General features: G+C 44.8%; 1 protein-coding gene across 1 annotated transcript in view; it reads left to right on the plus strand.

The window, feature by feature from the left end:
- Positions 1-11544, plus strand: part of LOC134928810 (complement C1q-like protein 3) — a 76956-nt gene extending 65412 nt beyond the window's left edge. The window contains exon 2 of the mRNA XM_063924796.1: positions 10620-11544. Coding sequence (XP_063780866.1) covers positions 10620-10799 — 180 coding nt within the window. The 3' untranslated portion in view covers positions 10800-11544. The remainder of the gene's footprint in view (positions 1-10619) is intronic.
- The last annotated feature ends 4885 nt before the right edge of the window (positions 11545-16429 follow it).

The following is a 16429-nucleotide window of genomic DNA, read 5'->3' on the forward strand; positions in this document are numbered from 1 at the left end:
TGTCACAGTCATATAGTCCTGAGTCTGCCCTGCTCCACTTGTCCACATGTCCGTGGTTAAGTGGACATTGGGTACAACTGCATTTTTTAGGACACTGGTGAGTCTTTTTCTGACGTCCGTGTACATTCTCGGTATCGTCTGCCTAGAGAAGTGGAACCTAGATGGTATTTGGTAACAGGGGCACACTACCTCAAGCAATTCTCTAGTTCCCCGTGAACTAACGGCGGATACTGGACGCACGTCTAACACCAACATAGTTGTCAAGGCCTGAGTTATCCGCTTTGCAACAGGATGACTGCTGTGATATTTCATCTTCCCCGCAAAGGACTGTTGGACAGTCAATTGCTTACTGGAAGTAGTACAAGTGGTCTTCCGACTTCCCCTCTGGGATGACGATCGATTCCCAGCAGCAACAACAGCAGCGCCAGCAGCAGTAGGCGTTACACTCAAGGATGCATCGGAGGAATCCCAGGCAGGAGAGGACTCGTCAGACTTGCCAGTGACATGGCCTGCAGGACTATTGGCTTTCCTGGGTAAGGAGGAAATTGACACTGAGGGAGTTGGTGGTGTGGTTTGCGGGAGCTTGGTTACAAGAGGAAGGGATTTACTGGTCAGTGGACTGCTTCCGCTGTCGCCCAAAGTTTTTGAACTTGTCACTGACTTATTATGAATGCGCTGCAGGTGACGTATAAGGGAGGATGTTCCGAGGTGGTTAACGCCCTTACCCCTACTTATTACAGCTTGACAAAGGCAACACACGGCTTGACACCAGTTGTCCGCATTTCTGTTGAAATAATTCCACACTGAAGAGCTGATTTTTTTTGTATTTTGACCAGGCATGTCAATGGCCATATTCCTCCCACGGACAACAGGTGTCTCCCCGGGTGCCTGACTTAAACAAACCACCTCACCATCAGAATCCTCCTTGTCAATTTCCTCCCCAGCGCCAGCAACACCCATATCCTCATCCTGGTGTACTTCAACACTGACATCTTCAATTTGACTATCAGGAACTGGACTGCGGGTGCTCCTTCCAGCACTTGCAGGGGGCGTGCAAATGGTGGAAGGCGCAAGCTCTTCCCGTCCAGTGTTGGGAAGGTCAGGCATCGCAACCGACATAATTGGACTCTCCTTGGGGATTTGTGATTTCGAAGAACGCACAGTTCTTTGCTGTGCTTTTGCCAGCTTAAGTCTTTTCTTTTTTATAGCGAGAGGATGAGTGCTTCCATCCTCATGTGAAGCTGAACCACTAGCCATGAACATAGGCCAGGGCCTCAGCCGTTCCTTGCCACTCCGTGTCGTAAATGGCATATTGGCAAGTTTACGCTTCTCCTCAGACGCTTTTAATTTTGATTTTTGGGTCATTTTTTTACTGATCTTTTGTGTTTTGGATTTTACATGCTCTGTACTATGACATTGGGCATCGGCCTTGGCAGACGACGTTGATGGCATTTCATCGTCTCGGCCATGACTAGTGGCAGCAGCTTCAGCACGAGGTGGAAGTGGATCTTGATCTTTCCCTATTTTTTTAACCTCCACATTTTTGTTCTCCATATTTTAATGCGCACAACTAAAAGCCACCACAGGTATACAATGTAGATGGATGGATAGTATAGTATTATATTACTTATGGACGACGAGTGCACTGACGACACAGAGGTAGGTACAGCCGTGGCCTTCCGTACTGCTATATATATATATATATATATATATATATAATATACTGTATAATAATAATAACGGACCTGGTGGACACTGTCAGCAGACTGCTATACTAGTATGAAGGAAAAAAAAACCACCACAGGTTATATACAATGTAGATGGATGGATAGTATAGTATTATATTACTTATGGACGACGAGTGCACTGACGACACAGAGGTAGGTACAGCCGTGGCCTACCGTACTGCTCTATATATATATATATATATATATATATATAATATACTGTATAATAATAATAACAACGGACCTGGTGGACACTGTCAGCAGACTGCTAAACTAGTATGAAGAAAAAAAAACCCACCACAGGTTATATACAATGTAGATGGATGGATAGTATAGTATTATATTACTTATGGACGACGAGTGCACTGACGACACAGAGGTAGGTACAGCCGTGGCCTACCGTACTGCTATATATATATATATAATACTGTATAATAATAATAACGGACCTGGTGGACACTGTCAGCAGACTGCTAAACTAGTATGAAGAAAAAAAAAACCACCACAGGTTATATACAATGTAGATGGATGGATACTATAGTATAGTATTATATTACTTATGGACGACAAGTGCACTGACGACACAGAGGTAGGTACAGCCGTGGCCTACCGTACTGCTATATATATATATATATATATATATATATATATATAAAATATACTGTATAATAATAATAACGGACCTGGTGGACACTGTCAGCAGACTGCTAAACTAGTATGAAGAAAAAAAAACCCACCACAGGTATACAATGTAGATGGATGGATAGTATAGTATTATATTACTTATGGACGACGAGTGCACTGACGACACAGAGGTAGGTACAGCCGTGGCCTACCGTACTGCTATATATATATATATATATATAATATATATATATATATATATATATATAATATACTGTATAATAATAATAACGGACCTGGTGGACACTGTCAGCAGACTGCTAAACTAGTATGAAGAAAAAAAAGCCACCACAGGTATACAATGTAGATGGATGGATACTATAGTATAGTATTATATTACTTATGGACGACGAGTGCACTGACGACACAGAGGCAGGTACAGCCGTGGCCTACCGTACTGCTATATATATATATATATATATATATATAATATACTGTATAATAATAATAACGGACCTGGTGGACACTGTCAGCAGACTGCTAAACTAGTATGAAGAAAAAAAAAGCCACCACAGGTATACAATGTAGATGGATGGATACTATAGTATAGTATTATATTACTTATGGACGACAAGTGCACTGACGACACAGAGGTAGGTACAGCCGTGGCCTACCGTACTGCTATATATATATATATATATATATATAATATACTGTATAATAATAATAACGGACCTGGTGGACACTGTCAGCAGACTGCTAAACTAGTATGAAGAAAAAAAAAACCACCACAGGTATACAATGTAGATGGATGGATAGTATAGTATTATATTACTTATGGACGACGAGTGCACTGACGACACAGAGGTAGGTACAGCCGTGGCCTACCGTACTGCTATATATATATATATATATATATATATACACACACAGATGTCGGCGGCACTCACGGGCTTTTCAAAGCCAAAAGACCAGACCAGTCAATTAGCGCTTAACGTTTCGGTTTATTTCAACCGTCATCAGAAGCATAATGATACAAAGACACAAACAAACATTTATACATGAGTAACTCACCACCAATGTTTGTTTGTGTCTTTGTATCATTATGCTTCTGATGACGTGTGTACGTATGCTGTTTGCTGCGGAGGGCACCCGGCAAGTTGAATCTCTTGAAAAGCAGTGAGTGCCGAATATCTTGTGTTTATATATATATATATATATATATATATATAATATACTGTATAATAATAATAATAATAACGGACCTGGTGGACACTGTCAGCAGACTGCTAAACTAGTATGAAGAAAAAAAAAGCCACCACAGGTATACAATGTAGATGGATGGATACTATAGTATAGTATTATATTACTTATGGACGACGAGTGCACTGACGACACAGAGGCAGGTACATCCGTGGCCTACCGTACTGCTATATATATATATAATATACTGTATAATAATAACGGACCTGGTGGACACTGTCAGCAGACTGCTAAACTAGTATGAAGAAAAAAAAAGCCACCACAGGAGTGTTTTTCAGGCAGACAAACGTATACTGGACTGGTGGTCACTGTCAGCAAAACTGTGCACTGTACTCCTGCTATAACTGCTCCCCAGTCCCCACAATTAGGCAGTGTGAGCAGTGCACTCAGCACAGATATATGCAGCAGTGCAGCACACTGAGTGAGCACAGATATGGTGGAGCGTTTTTTTTCAGGCAGAGAAACAACGGATTAAACTCACTGGTGGTATAATCAAAACCCTGTACTGTACTCCCTAACAGCTGCTCCCCGTCCCCAATCCTCCCCACAATTATAAGTCACTCAGTCTTTTCTACTATAACGGAGAGGACGCCAGCCACGTCCTCTCCCTATCAATCTCAATGCACGTGTGAAAATGGCGGCGACGCGCGACTCCTTATATAGAATTCGAATCTCGCGAGAATCCGACAGCGGGATGATGACGTTCGGGCGCGCTCGGGTTAACCGAGCAAGGTGGGAGGATCCGAGTCGCTCGGACCCGTGAAAAAAAAGGTGAAGTTCGGGCGGGTTCGATTCCCGAGGATCCGAACCCGCTCATCACTAATATATATATATATATATATATATATATATATATATATATATATATATATATATACTTAAATTATAGATTTTTTATTAAAAGCAATATAGAAATAAGTAACATTAATTGGCTATAATTATATTTTAGTTGTTTATTCACAGTTAACATATGTAAAGCAAAAAGTACCAGTCTGAAATATGACCCAGATATAAATTAGCGTCTCACAATGGCAGTGTAGGGAACGCAGGATACATGGGGAGGGATGAAAGCTGCAGACACAGATACATCTTAGCCGAGTATTTTCGGAATTGTTCTATCATTACTTTGACTTGCATGCTTCCAAAAAGTATTCTCACAACATGATACAGTTTTGAAAATGCCTCAGAATCTTCCCGCTTTCATTAGAGGCTCTATATATAGTCTGGCAGTGTCACATTGTTTGATATTCTTCTCGTGTCAGCTATTCACCAAACCTAATTATTATTTGAATGCACCTTATAGCAGCGCTCTACAGAGTGGCATATTGTATCGCACATTTTTTTATCAGTAGAAACATGACTCTAACGTTTGAGAAATGGATCATTTAGAAAGCACTGATGTTGACGTGACTGGCGGGGTAGCTGGTAGAATCCACTGGTGGGGATTCCTAGGTGCCAGCAAACCATTCATAAAACAAGGCATCAGTGGCATGGATCAAGTAGGTCTAGTACAGACTATGGGGGTCATTCCGAGTTGATCGCTAGCTGCATTCGCAAAAAAACGGCACTTCTGCGCATGCATATGCGGCGCAATGCGCACGCGCAACGTAGTTTTACAATGGCCGATGTAGTTTGCACAGGGTTTAGCGAAGGGTTTAGCAAAGCTTTTCAGTCGCACTGCAGACCGCAGAGTGAATGACATGAAGTGGGCGTTTCTGGGTGTCAACTGACCGTTTTCAGGGAGTGTTCGAAAAAAACGCAGGCGTGCCAGGAAAAACGCAGGTGTGGCTGGGCGAACGCAGGGCGTGTTTGTGAAGTCAAATCCGGAACTAAACAGTCTGAAGTGATCGCAATCTAGGAGTAGGTCTGAAGCTACTCTGAAACTGCACAATTTTTTTTTGTAGCCGCTGTGCGATCCTTTCGTTCGCACTTCTGCTAAGCTAAAATACACTCCCAGTGGGAGGCGGCTTAGCGTTTGCATGGCTGCAAAAAACTGCTAGCGAGCGAACAACTCGGAATAACCACCTATAACAATAGACTGAGGGCCCGGTTCATAGATTTATCTTAGTGGCACTGCCATTGCGTCTTTTTACATAGGCACTGTACTAAAATATACAAAGGTTCAAGTGAAAAGACGCAAACTTTAGGCATCTGTGATCTGATGGGAGGAGGGGGGGGGGGGTCTGGTTTGAATTTTTTGGGGAAAATGTAAAAAAAAAATGTAAACAATAAAAACACCCAATTTGCTTTTTTTTTTTTTTTAATGCACATTGGACTCCCAAGTTAGATATTTTTAAGATCTTTTTTTTTTTTAACCTGCATGAAACAGAGAGACAGAACTTTTGTGAATTCAGCTAAAAATTGTGACACCACAGTGCACTCGTTACCTTTTATGTTCTAGGTTTGGATTGGCAGCATAAAGGCGAGCTATGCCATAATGGCTGTCAGATGGACGGCTACCTTGTGAGAAGTAACCTGGACACACTACTCGCCCATCACCAGAGCAGTTCTGCTTTGCAAATACTGCTTTCAATGTCTTTAGAGCTGACTCGCTCTCATATAACAGGAATAGAGCGCTTCCCGTTACCTTATCTAATGTCAGGGTCTAATGTTCCGAAATGTGTATAACTCATAGCAGAAGATACCGTATCTGTCATATTTCTGCCGCTATTCAGCAACTGATACAGTAGCTAAGGCATGTAGTCAATATCCCGACGGTCGTGATCCCGGCAATCAGGATACCGACGCCGGAATCCCGACCGCCCAGAATGCCAGGAGCGGCGCCAGCGCTTTTCACACTCGTGGGTGTCCACAACACCCATCAATCCTGGTGTCTGTATTCTGATCTCCGGGATTCCACCCCCAGCCTGTAGCTACAGTAACACCTGAGTTGTAGTGGGGCTAAACTTGGACTGATAATACTTGTATACAAAGCTGATACCGGTTGAGTATCCCATATCGGAAATGCTTGGGACCAGAACTATTTTGGATTTCAGATTTTTCCGTATTTTGGAATATTCGCATACTATAATGAGATATCATGGCGATGGGACCCACCTAAGTCTAACCACAGGATGCTTGTATGTTTCATATACACCTTATACACACAGCCTGTACGTCATTTTATACAATATTTAATAATTTTCTGCATGAAACAAAGTGTGTGTACTCTGAGCCACCAGAAATCAGAGGTGTCACCAGGGGCGGATTTGGAAAAAAAAGCGGCCCTGGAAAAATTTGTACTAGTGGCCCCACATGGGCAGCACCAGAGGTGTAAGGTCTAGCCATGGGCCATGGCAGCAGCACCCTCCCCCCAAGACTTTCCAGATACTTAGTGGGCATGTCCAGCATCAAGGGGGAAGTTAAAAAGAAATAAAATTAAATATTATGAGCACATTATATGCATACTTGCCTACCTGACCCTCTCCATGAGGGAGAAAATGCTCTGTTCCTGGACTTTCCTGGTAATGTATGATTGCCATCACCTGTGGTGAGCTAGTTAATTGATAAGAAAGGTGTTTCACCACAGGTGATGGCAATCATACATTACCAGGAAAGACCAGAAACAGAGCATTTTCTCCCTCATGGAGAGGGTCAGGTAGGCAAGTATGATTATATGATACACCTTCAGAATTTAGGAAACTATATCATTCTTTAGAAAGATCTATTTTCTTGCTTATTACACCAACCGTATCCCAATCACTATTCACTCAATCTTATATGTCTGCCAAGCAGGCAGACAGAGCATACACTAGATCAGTGGTTCTCAAACTTGGCCCTCATTACCCCACATGTTTTGCAGGTAACCCAGCAGGTGCACAGGTGTATTAATTACTCACTGACACATTTTAAAAGGTCCACAGGTGGAGCTAATTATTTCACTTGTGATTCTGTGAGGAGACCTGCAAAACATGCCCTGTGTGGGGTCCTGAGGACCGAGTTTGAGAACCTGTGCACTAGATCATCTGCAATCACAGGCTAAGTGGCAAAGTAATTTTCATATATGCAAATTATTTTGCATCTTATTCATTATGTCTATAAAAAGGACCACATGTCCTCAAACAAAACAGGCCCCACGGGTGTGTCAGCCCACCGGGAATCTTCCCTGTAAACCCTATGGCCAATCCGCCACTGGGTGTCACTATCTCAGCCGCGCTAAAGAAATGTTTTGGTTTCAGAATATTATGAATATCAGATTTTGGGATATGGGAAACTCAATCTGTACCAACATATGCATTCTATACCTATTACTAATCATCCCCAATATTAGATATACAGATGGAGAAGGAAGCGGAACTCCCAGGAGACACTTCAATAGAAGTTTTCTCACCAGATAATTTTCTATAGAAAGTCCTGAGAGTGCGGCTTCCTTCTGCCTCTGTCTGTCTATCCCATCACAATGCTTGGGGCTAGGGGGCTAATTCAGACCTGATCGCTGCTGAGTTCTGAACTGCGCAAGCGCCGGTGCCGCAGGGCGCCGGTGCATGCCAGAGATGCGATCGGCATCTCTGCCCAGCAATCGCCTCTGATTGACAGGCAGAGGCATTCGCTGGGCGGGAGGTTGCAGGCAATTGGCGTTGGGCCGCCATTTTAGGGGCATGGTCTGGGCAACGCAGGTGTGCCCGGACCGTGCGGGGGGTGGGCTGCGTGGCGTCACACGCAGCCGCTGAGACCCGGAGAGCGATGGGTAGCTTCCTGCCAGCACGCAGGAGCTCCGCGGGTAGGGAGCTACTCTTCAGGTACAGAAGCAATGCCGCTGTGTGATGCTTTTGTACCTGTGCGGTGGGGGGAGGGCCTGACATGCGGGGTGGACTACCCCTGCTGGCAAGCTGACCCGTTTCATCATAAATATGAGACAAGACCAGCCCCATAGTGCAGTCAGGCATAATGGCACTTCTGTCTAATGTTAAGCTGGCCATACACTGCATGATAAGAGTGAAACCAGAAAACTACATGACTGTTGTGAATGATCATTCAGTGTATGGTACTGAACAATGACCGTTTACAGCAGGGGTGGGGAAATCTCCGGCCTGTGGGCCGTATAAGGCCCGCAAAGCCATTTGTTCTGGCCCGCTGCTGTGTGTCAGGGAGACACGCCACCCCTCAGTCCAGCGGTGGGGTATCTCAGCTGTCAGGGTAGGGAGGAGAGCACAGCTATGTCCTACGGCAGCGGCGGATAGGATCTCAAACCAGCCGCCGGTTCGTGAGCCAATCAGAGCTCGCGGACTGGCAGCCAATCAGGAGTCGCCACTGATGGTCTGCAAGCTCTGATTGGCTCACCGGCGGCTGGTTTGAGGTCCTACATGCCACCACCACCGCCCGACATAATGCGCTCTCCTCCCTGCCTGGTCCCTGACAGATGACACACGCCACTGCCGCCGGACTGAGCACTAAGGGGCAGGAGAGGCGCATGCTGCGCTCTCCTCCCAAGACACACAGCAGCAGCAGTGAGCAGCACAGTGGGGTGGGGGGGCATGTGTGGGGCAATGTGTATCTGGCACTGTGGGGCATTTGGTTATCTGGCACTGTGGGGCATTTGTATATCTGGCACTTTGGGGCATTTGTATATCTGGCACTGTGGGGCATTTATGTATCTGACACTGTGGGGCACTGTGTATCTGGCACTGTGCGGTAATGTGCATCTGGCACTGTGGGGTAATATGTATCTGGCACTGTGGGTCATATGTATATCTGGCACTGTGGCGGCATACGTGTATCTGGCATTGTGGCGGCATATGTGTATCTTGCACTGCACTATTGAGGGCATATGTGTATCACGTCCCATTTTAATTGGCCACACCCATTTTTTGGTGCACACCAAGAGGAATAACTACTGGGGGGCAGGCTAATTTTTAAGTTGATAATTTTTGTATGGCCCCCAAAGGATTTTATAATCATCCTTGGTAGAAAAAAGCTTCCCCACCCCTGCTTTACAGTCTGAAAGCTTCTGACAAACGGTCTATATCATTCAGCTTGTTTGTTTTTTAATCTGTTGGATATTTCCAACCAGGACTGTAGAAAGAATTCCCGGGACCCAGTAATGAAAAGGGGCGTGGCCTAATCACAGTGGTGTGTCCACACCCCCTTTTTGAAAAATAAATAAAACAAGTGTAGGGAATACTTTTATGCTCCACAACCTGCAGGTGGCACTCATGTGCCCTTCAGCCAGGGTCAGACCCAGGGAGGGGGTTCGATCAATACGATCACCCCCTCCCCCCACGGTGCCACTGCTACCAACCGTCATTCAGCCATCTTCAGGCTGTGCGTGGAGATCTCCTGTATACATCATGTAGCGTACAGAGTACACCCAACTATCAGGCAATCGGCTCCTCTCCTGTTCTTGTCGCCTGGACTTGTGCAGTGTATGGCCAGCCTTATGGCGCGTACACACTATGCAATATAGCATACAATACAGCTGACATCGGCCGGTTCGTTGCGATATTGTATAGTGTGTATGCACGATACAGGATACGATGTGAGCTCCCGCAGGTCGTATCCAGCATTGCACGTCGGACCTGCATGTTGCTTACAAGTGCCATGCTGCCGAATGCAGCATGGTCCCGCTCCTCCCTCCCGATGCAGCAGACATCGGCAAGTGTGTATGCACTTGCCGATGTCGTGACCCCATCGCAGGTGATGTCGCATCGTGCGGACATCGCACTGATGTGTACATAGCATTAGAATTGTCCGATTGCCAATCTGGGCCAGGTCAGCTGCTCTAGCCTACAGCATATATGTGCATGGGTCATCACGTTATTAAATTAGCTTCATTTTCCAGCTCTAGCTGGATAAGCCCTAACGTATTCTGATGAACTGCTTTTGCTTTGTAAACTTGTAAAACTGTTTTAGTTACTGAAGAGGAGGAAATAGGAGTTGATAGCCGGCCTCTTGGCAGCTGGCGTATACAGCTCTTTCAAACATCCATGCTATGCTGTAACTTGGCAGAGAAGGGTTTTGCAGATATATGTGAATGATTAATTCTTGTCTCTTGTTTCTCTCGCTCAGGTTCGGGCTAGTGCAATCGCTCAGGATGCAGACCAGAATTATGACTATGCCAGTAACAGTGTGGTTCTACATCTAGAGCCGGGAGATGAAGTCTATATAAAATTAGATGGGGGCAAAGCCCACGGAGGGAACAGCAACAAGTACAGCACATTCTCTGGATTTATCATCTATGCTGACTGAGGAGACCTCCCATGGAGAAGACGTTTATTTTATCTGACGCACTTTTTGGCCCCGTTGTGACATTGTATTGGGGCTGCTGACTCTAGCGTGCCGGCAGGACACTTACTACTATGGGACCATGTGCACTGCGAAGATCCGCTGCTACCTGACTAACATCTGTACACCTCAAAAAAAAAAAAAAGACATGACTAGTAAATAAAATATATACATATATGTTGTACAAGTTACACAGGAGTGTCATCCCTTACCAAAAAGCAACATTCCTTGTCTATGCCTGTGTCAACGAAAATCCTATATGATACAGATTTTGTATTGAAAAACAAATAAAACAAAAAAAACCCTTGAAGACAAAAAAAATATCCCTAAACATATGATATCAATATACTATATCCTTACTGTTATACCCATGTGTCAGCTTTGGACTTTGTGTGTTGCCTGCCAGTGATAACGCTTGGAGTTCATTAGTACGACAAGACATTGTCGGCACGTATTTATTTTTCGATCACAAGAGATGCCCGGTAAAGTGTAAGCCTCCTCCTCGAGGCCTAATCTGGGTAACCATGCCAACGTGTAATCGAGTTTGCAGGTTTGGAAATACAAAAGTAAAAATCTGAGAGAAAGAATAAGTTTCAGTTTGATAAAACTGTGACGCTGCTAAATATTCTGTTAAACACAATTTAAATTGCATATATAAAAGAAATTTAAAAGTGGTTACATTTGTTCATATAAAGTTTTATATTTAATACTCAGAAAGTACATTGTATTTATTTTTTAACTTGTATATTTCCTGCCTTATTACGCTTAGAATGTAATTGGTATAACAGAGCACGTTAATATTATTTCTGTATTTACAATATTTTTTTGACAGTCATTTTATTATTTATTAACATTTACTTATATACAGTAGCACTAACATATTCCGTTCCGCTTTACAGTTGGATTTTATGGGTTGGATATGCACCAGATCAGTAGCCATGTGATCAGTATGTAGTGATAGGTTCCACCTACCTGTGATAATCTTACTGCCTCGATCTGGAGACTCATACTTTGTATGTTATGCAGGCATGTCCAGATTAAGATTTGTGGGGGCTCGTCCAGTGAAGAGCAACGGGTGGCAGGCATGCACACCTCTCAGAATGCTGTACTGCTGCATTGTGAGGAGGGCCCTGGGGCCGTTTTTGTAAGGACTCCAGTTGTCCCCTCCCAAATAATCTGGCTACGAATTTAGCATTTTTTGAGAAATATTATTAATGTTATTAACTAATAATATAATTTATTTTACAAATTTATGGTTGCAGTGCATAAGTATTGCTTTGTAGCAGTGTTCTAACTCTAAGCTGGTGTCAGAAGGGCATTTTGAATGTTCATAAAGTTACTATACAGTGGTGACACATTGCAATGCATGGGGAACGCTCATCCAGTCATACCAGAGTAACCGATCAGAAAATGTAGCAGGTATCGTCTTTGGATCTTAAATAAATCCCATGTGAAAAGGGATGAGTTTGTGGCTGGAAAAGTGCCCAAAGACTCATTCTGACAACACTTTTCATATGGAAATCATTAGGTGCTGCAGTGCCAGCTGCAAGTATAATCGCTTATGGCTCTTAAATGTCCTAGTTTGCCTAGGACAGGTCCTTTTTATTGAGAAAAAAATATTTAAAAAGTACTGCATAGCTTCACATAAGCATGGCAGTCATTTTGTTGTAGTTTGAACCAAATTTTCATGAGCATGCAAATATATCAGTTCACTAGGAAACAATGGCATCACATTGTAGAGTTGTTTACATTTGTTCCTGATTGGTATCCGATCTTTAGGTCGACCACACTTAGGTCAACAGTCATTAGGTTGACCACTATTGGTCGACATGGTCAGTAGGTCGACATGGCAAAGGTCGACACATTAAAATGTCGACATACATTTTTCACAAAAATGTTTTCCTTTTTTTAACTTTTTCATACTTTATGATCCACGTCGACTACGATTGGGAATAGTAACCTTGCGCGAAGCATGGCAAGTGAAGCAATCCATGCGAGGGGATACGATGCACTAATTGGGGTTCCCGGTCACTTTTACGAAGATAACTAAACGCCCCAAAAATGTAAAACCTCATGTCGGCCTTTTTCCATGTCTGCCTTTTCCATGTCGACCTAATGACCGCGTCAACCTAGTCACTGTCGACCAATAGTGGTCGCCCAATGACTGTCGACCTAGTTTGGGTCGACCAATGACCCACACCCTTCCTGATTGTAAGCAGGAAAACACACAGGCATGAGAAAAGCACATTACATGCATGTGTTCAGGTGAATGAAGCTCACAATGGGACCACCGGGTCAGACTTAAACATGAATGGCCCACCGGGGGAATGCTGTGGTAAAGGTCCACCCTTAAGGGGTGTGACCAAACAGCACAGAAGCTTGGCCAACCATTAGTATGTGCATGGTCTAGGTCCCTTTATGAATATATATATATGGTAAATACTGATAGTGCATGCATGATAATCAGGGCCGGCCCGAGCCTATTTCTTTGGTCAGCAAATATAAATTTTAGCGCCTCTTGATGGGATGAACATTTTAAAGGGACAGCGCGTGTCGCCGCAAAAAGGGTGTGTTCTTACAAGAAAGGGGCATGGTCACACAATTGTACCAAGAGTACAGGGAGATAGTGGGTGACTGCAGAAGCAGGGGTAACAGGGATATAGTAGCTGACTGGTGAGGCAGAGTGACAGGGAAATAGTGGGTTACTGGTGAGGCAGGGGTGACAGGGAGATAGTGAGTGACTGGTGAGGCAGGGGTGACAGGGAGACAGTGGGTGACTGGTGAGGCAGAGTGACAGGGAGAGAGTGAGTGTCTGGTGAAGCAGGGGTGACAGGGAGATAGTGAGTGACTGGTGAAGCAGGGGTAACAGGGAGATCGTGAGTGACTGGTGAAGCAGAGTGACAGGGAGATAGTGGGTTACTGGTGAGGCAGGGGTGACAGGGAGATAGTGAGTGACTGGTGAGGCAGGGGTGACAGGGAGACAGTGGGTGACTGGTGAGGCAGGGGTGACAGGGAGACAGTGGGTGACTGGTGAGGCAGAATGACAGGGAGATAGTGAGTTTATGGTGAAGCAGGGGTGACAGGGAGATAGTTAGTGACTGGTGAAGCAGGGGTGACAGGAAGATAGTGAGTGACTGGTGAAGCAGGGGTAACAGGGAGATCGTGAGTGACTGGTGAAGCAGAGTGACAGGGAGATAGTGGGTTACTGGTGAGGCAGGGGTGACAGGGAGATAGTGAGTGACTGGTGAGGCAGGTTGACAGGTAGGTAGATAGTGAGTGACTGGTGAGGCAGGGGTGACAGGGAGATAGTGAGTGACTGGTGAGGAAGGGGTGACAGGGAGATAGTGGGTTTCTGGTGAAGCAGGGGTGACAGGGAGACAGTGAGTGACTGGGGAGGCAGGGATGACAGGGAGATAGTGGGTGACAGGTAGATAGTGGGTGACTGGGGAGGCAGGGGTGACAGGTACAAGTAGATAGTGGGTGATTAGGGAGGCAAGGGTGACAGGTAGATAGTGGGTGACTGGGGAGGCAGGGATAACAGTTGGTAGATAGTGTATCTTCAACCTACTGTATATAGTTGCACAGGCCCTATCAATTACAAGCATGCCTAAGTCCACATATTCCATTATACTGTAGCAAACACAATACAAGTCAAGGAGCGGTGTTAAAATGTTTGCGCTCCTCCCGCACCCGTTTGCGCCTGCCGGCAGCTATTCATTTGTTTCTGCCAACAGGCGTGATATTATCATTTCAGCTCACTACCCCCAGGGGTGACAAGCTGAAATGCATGAAAAGTGACACGTTTGGGCGCCCTAACGGGACTTTTCGCAATCGCAAACATTACTTTAGTTGTGTTTAGCCACTTAACACAACTAAACCCTACTACTATTGGCGTAATATGCACAATAATGGAAATCAATCCAGTATCGCCCTGCGATCTCCCGTCACTTTAGACGGGAGATCGGGAGCTATATATCAACTGAATACCGCCCAATATATCGCAAAGGGTTACTAGCATAAATGGAACTTTCAACCTTGACTAAACTTAAAATAAACTTGTTATACAGGATATTTTACAGCACCTACAGTCCAAAATGAATAAATATGTATAGATACAGTATACTGTATATAGTACAATGAGCAAATCTCCAAAATTTAAAAACACCATATAAATAGTTGGTGAATGTAGTGATAAATCAATCACGCTAGTCGCAGCACTGCATGGCAAAGAAGAGAGTTTTAGACAGTAGCCAACATGGGAGAGATCCAAGGTACTGGAGCTCACCCGCACAGCGTCGGAGCCAGCTGCTGGCAGACTGGTGGGTCAGAGACATTGCCCTGGGAGCGGTCTGCTGTCTCACTGGAGCAGCACAGGACTGACAGTTTAAAAAAAAAAAAAAACCTGCTCCTCTGTAACTCCTTGGCGCCCCCTCAAATCCTGCACCCAAGGCGCATGCCCCCTTAGCCCCCCTCTAGTTACGGCCATGTCCTGGGAGCAGGGTGGCCGTCATAGTCCAGTGAGTGGGAGTGGCCAGCAGCGTCCTGGGAGCAGGGTGGCCGGCAGCGCCCAGGGATAATGTACCAGAGAACTGTGGCAGGTCTAGTTAGGGCGAAATACATACAATTGTAAAACTGACCTACTTGTAGGTTAGTGAATGAGTGTAGAGCTACAATGCATTCCAATCCCTCCCAGGAAATGTGTTTATTACGTTTAAGCTCACAGTCAACAAGAGGAGGTAACAGTGTTGTGTTGTGAGCACACACTTTGATTGGCAGTAGAACAAATATTGGTGTATTTTCATCAGTGGTACTGTTCAACCAAGTAACTTACCTTTTAGTAGAGTAACAATGTATAAATCGAGCGCACAGTCTAAAACCTGACCCCACTGTGATTTCCCCAGTGCGCCAGTAGATCAGTCTGACTTTGTCTGTACATGACTGTATGCGCCAGTGTGAATATTTTCACCCCACTAAAGCTTAGAGATGTGGATTGACAGTACCAATAGTGAATAAGAAACATGCATTACCATATTTGTACACAATATAAGTGTAATGAAGTGTCACATACAAAATAGAGGCCCTCATTCCGAGTTGTTCGCTCGCAAGCGGATTTTAGCAGAGTTGCTCACGCTAAGCCGCCGCCTACTGGGAGTGAATCTTAGCATCTTAAAATTGCGAACGATGTATTCGCAATATTGCGATTACACACCTCGTAGCAGTTTCTGAGTAGCTCCACACTTACTCGGCATCTGCGATCATTTCACTGCTTGTCGTTCCTGGTTTGACGTCACAAACACACCCAGCGTTCGCCCAGACACTCCCCCGTTTCTCCGGCCACTCCTGCGTTTTTTCCGGAAACCGTAGCGTTTTTTCCCACACGCCCATAAAATGGCCTGTTTCCGCCCAGTAACACCCATTTCCTGTCAATCACATTACGATCGCCAGAACGATGAAAATGCCGTGAGTAAAATTCCTAAGTGCATAGCAAATTTACTTGGCGCAGACGCAGTGCGGACATTGCGCATGCGCATTAAGCGGAAAATCGCTGCGATGCGAAGATTTTTACCGAGCGAACAACTCGGAATGACCTCCAG

The sequence above is a fragment of the Pseudophryne corroboree genome, chromosome 5 (genome assembly GCF_028390025.1).
Source record: "Pseudophryne corroboree isolate aPseCor3 chromosome 5, aPseCor3.hap2, whole genome shotgun sequence".
In the NCBI taxonomy this organism is placed as follows: domain Eukaryota; kingdom Metazoa; phylum Chordata; class Amphibia; order Anura; family Myobatrachidae; genus Pseudophryne; species Pseudophryne corroboree.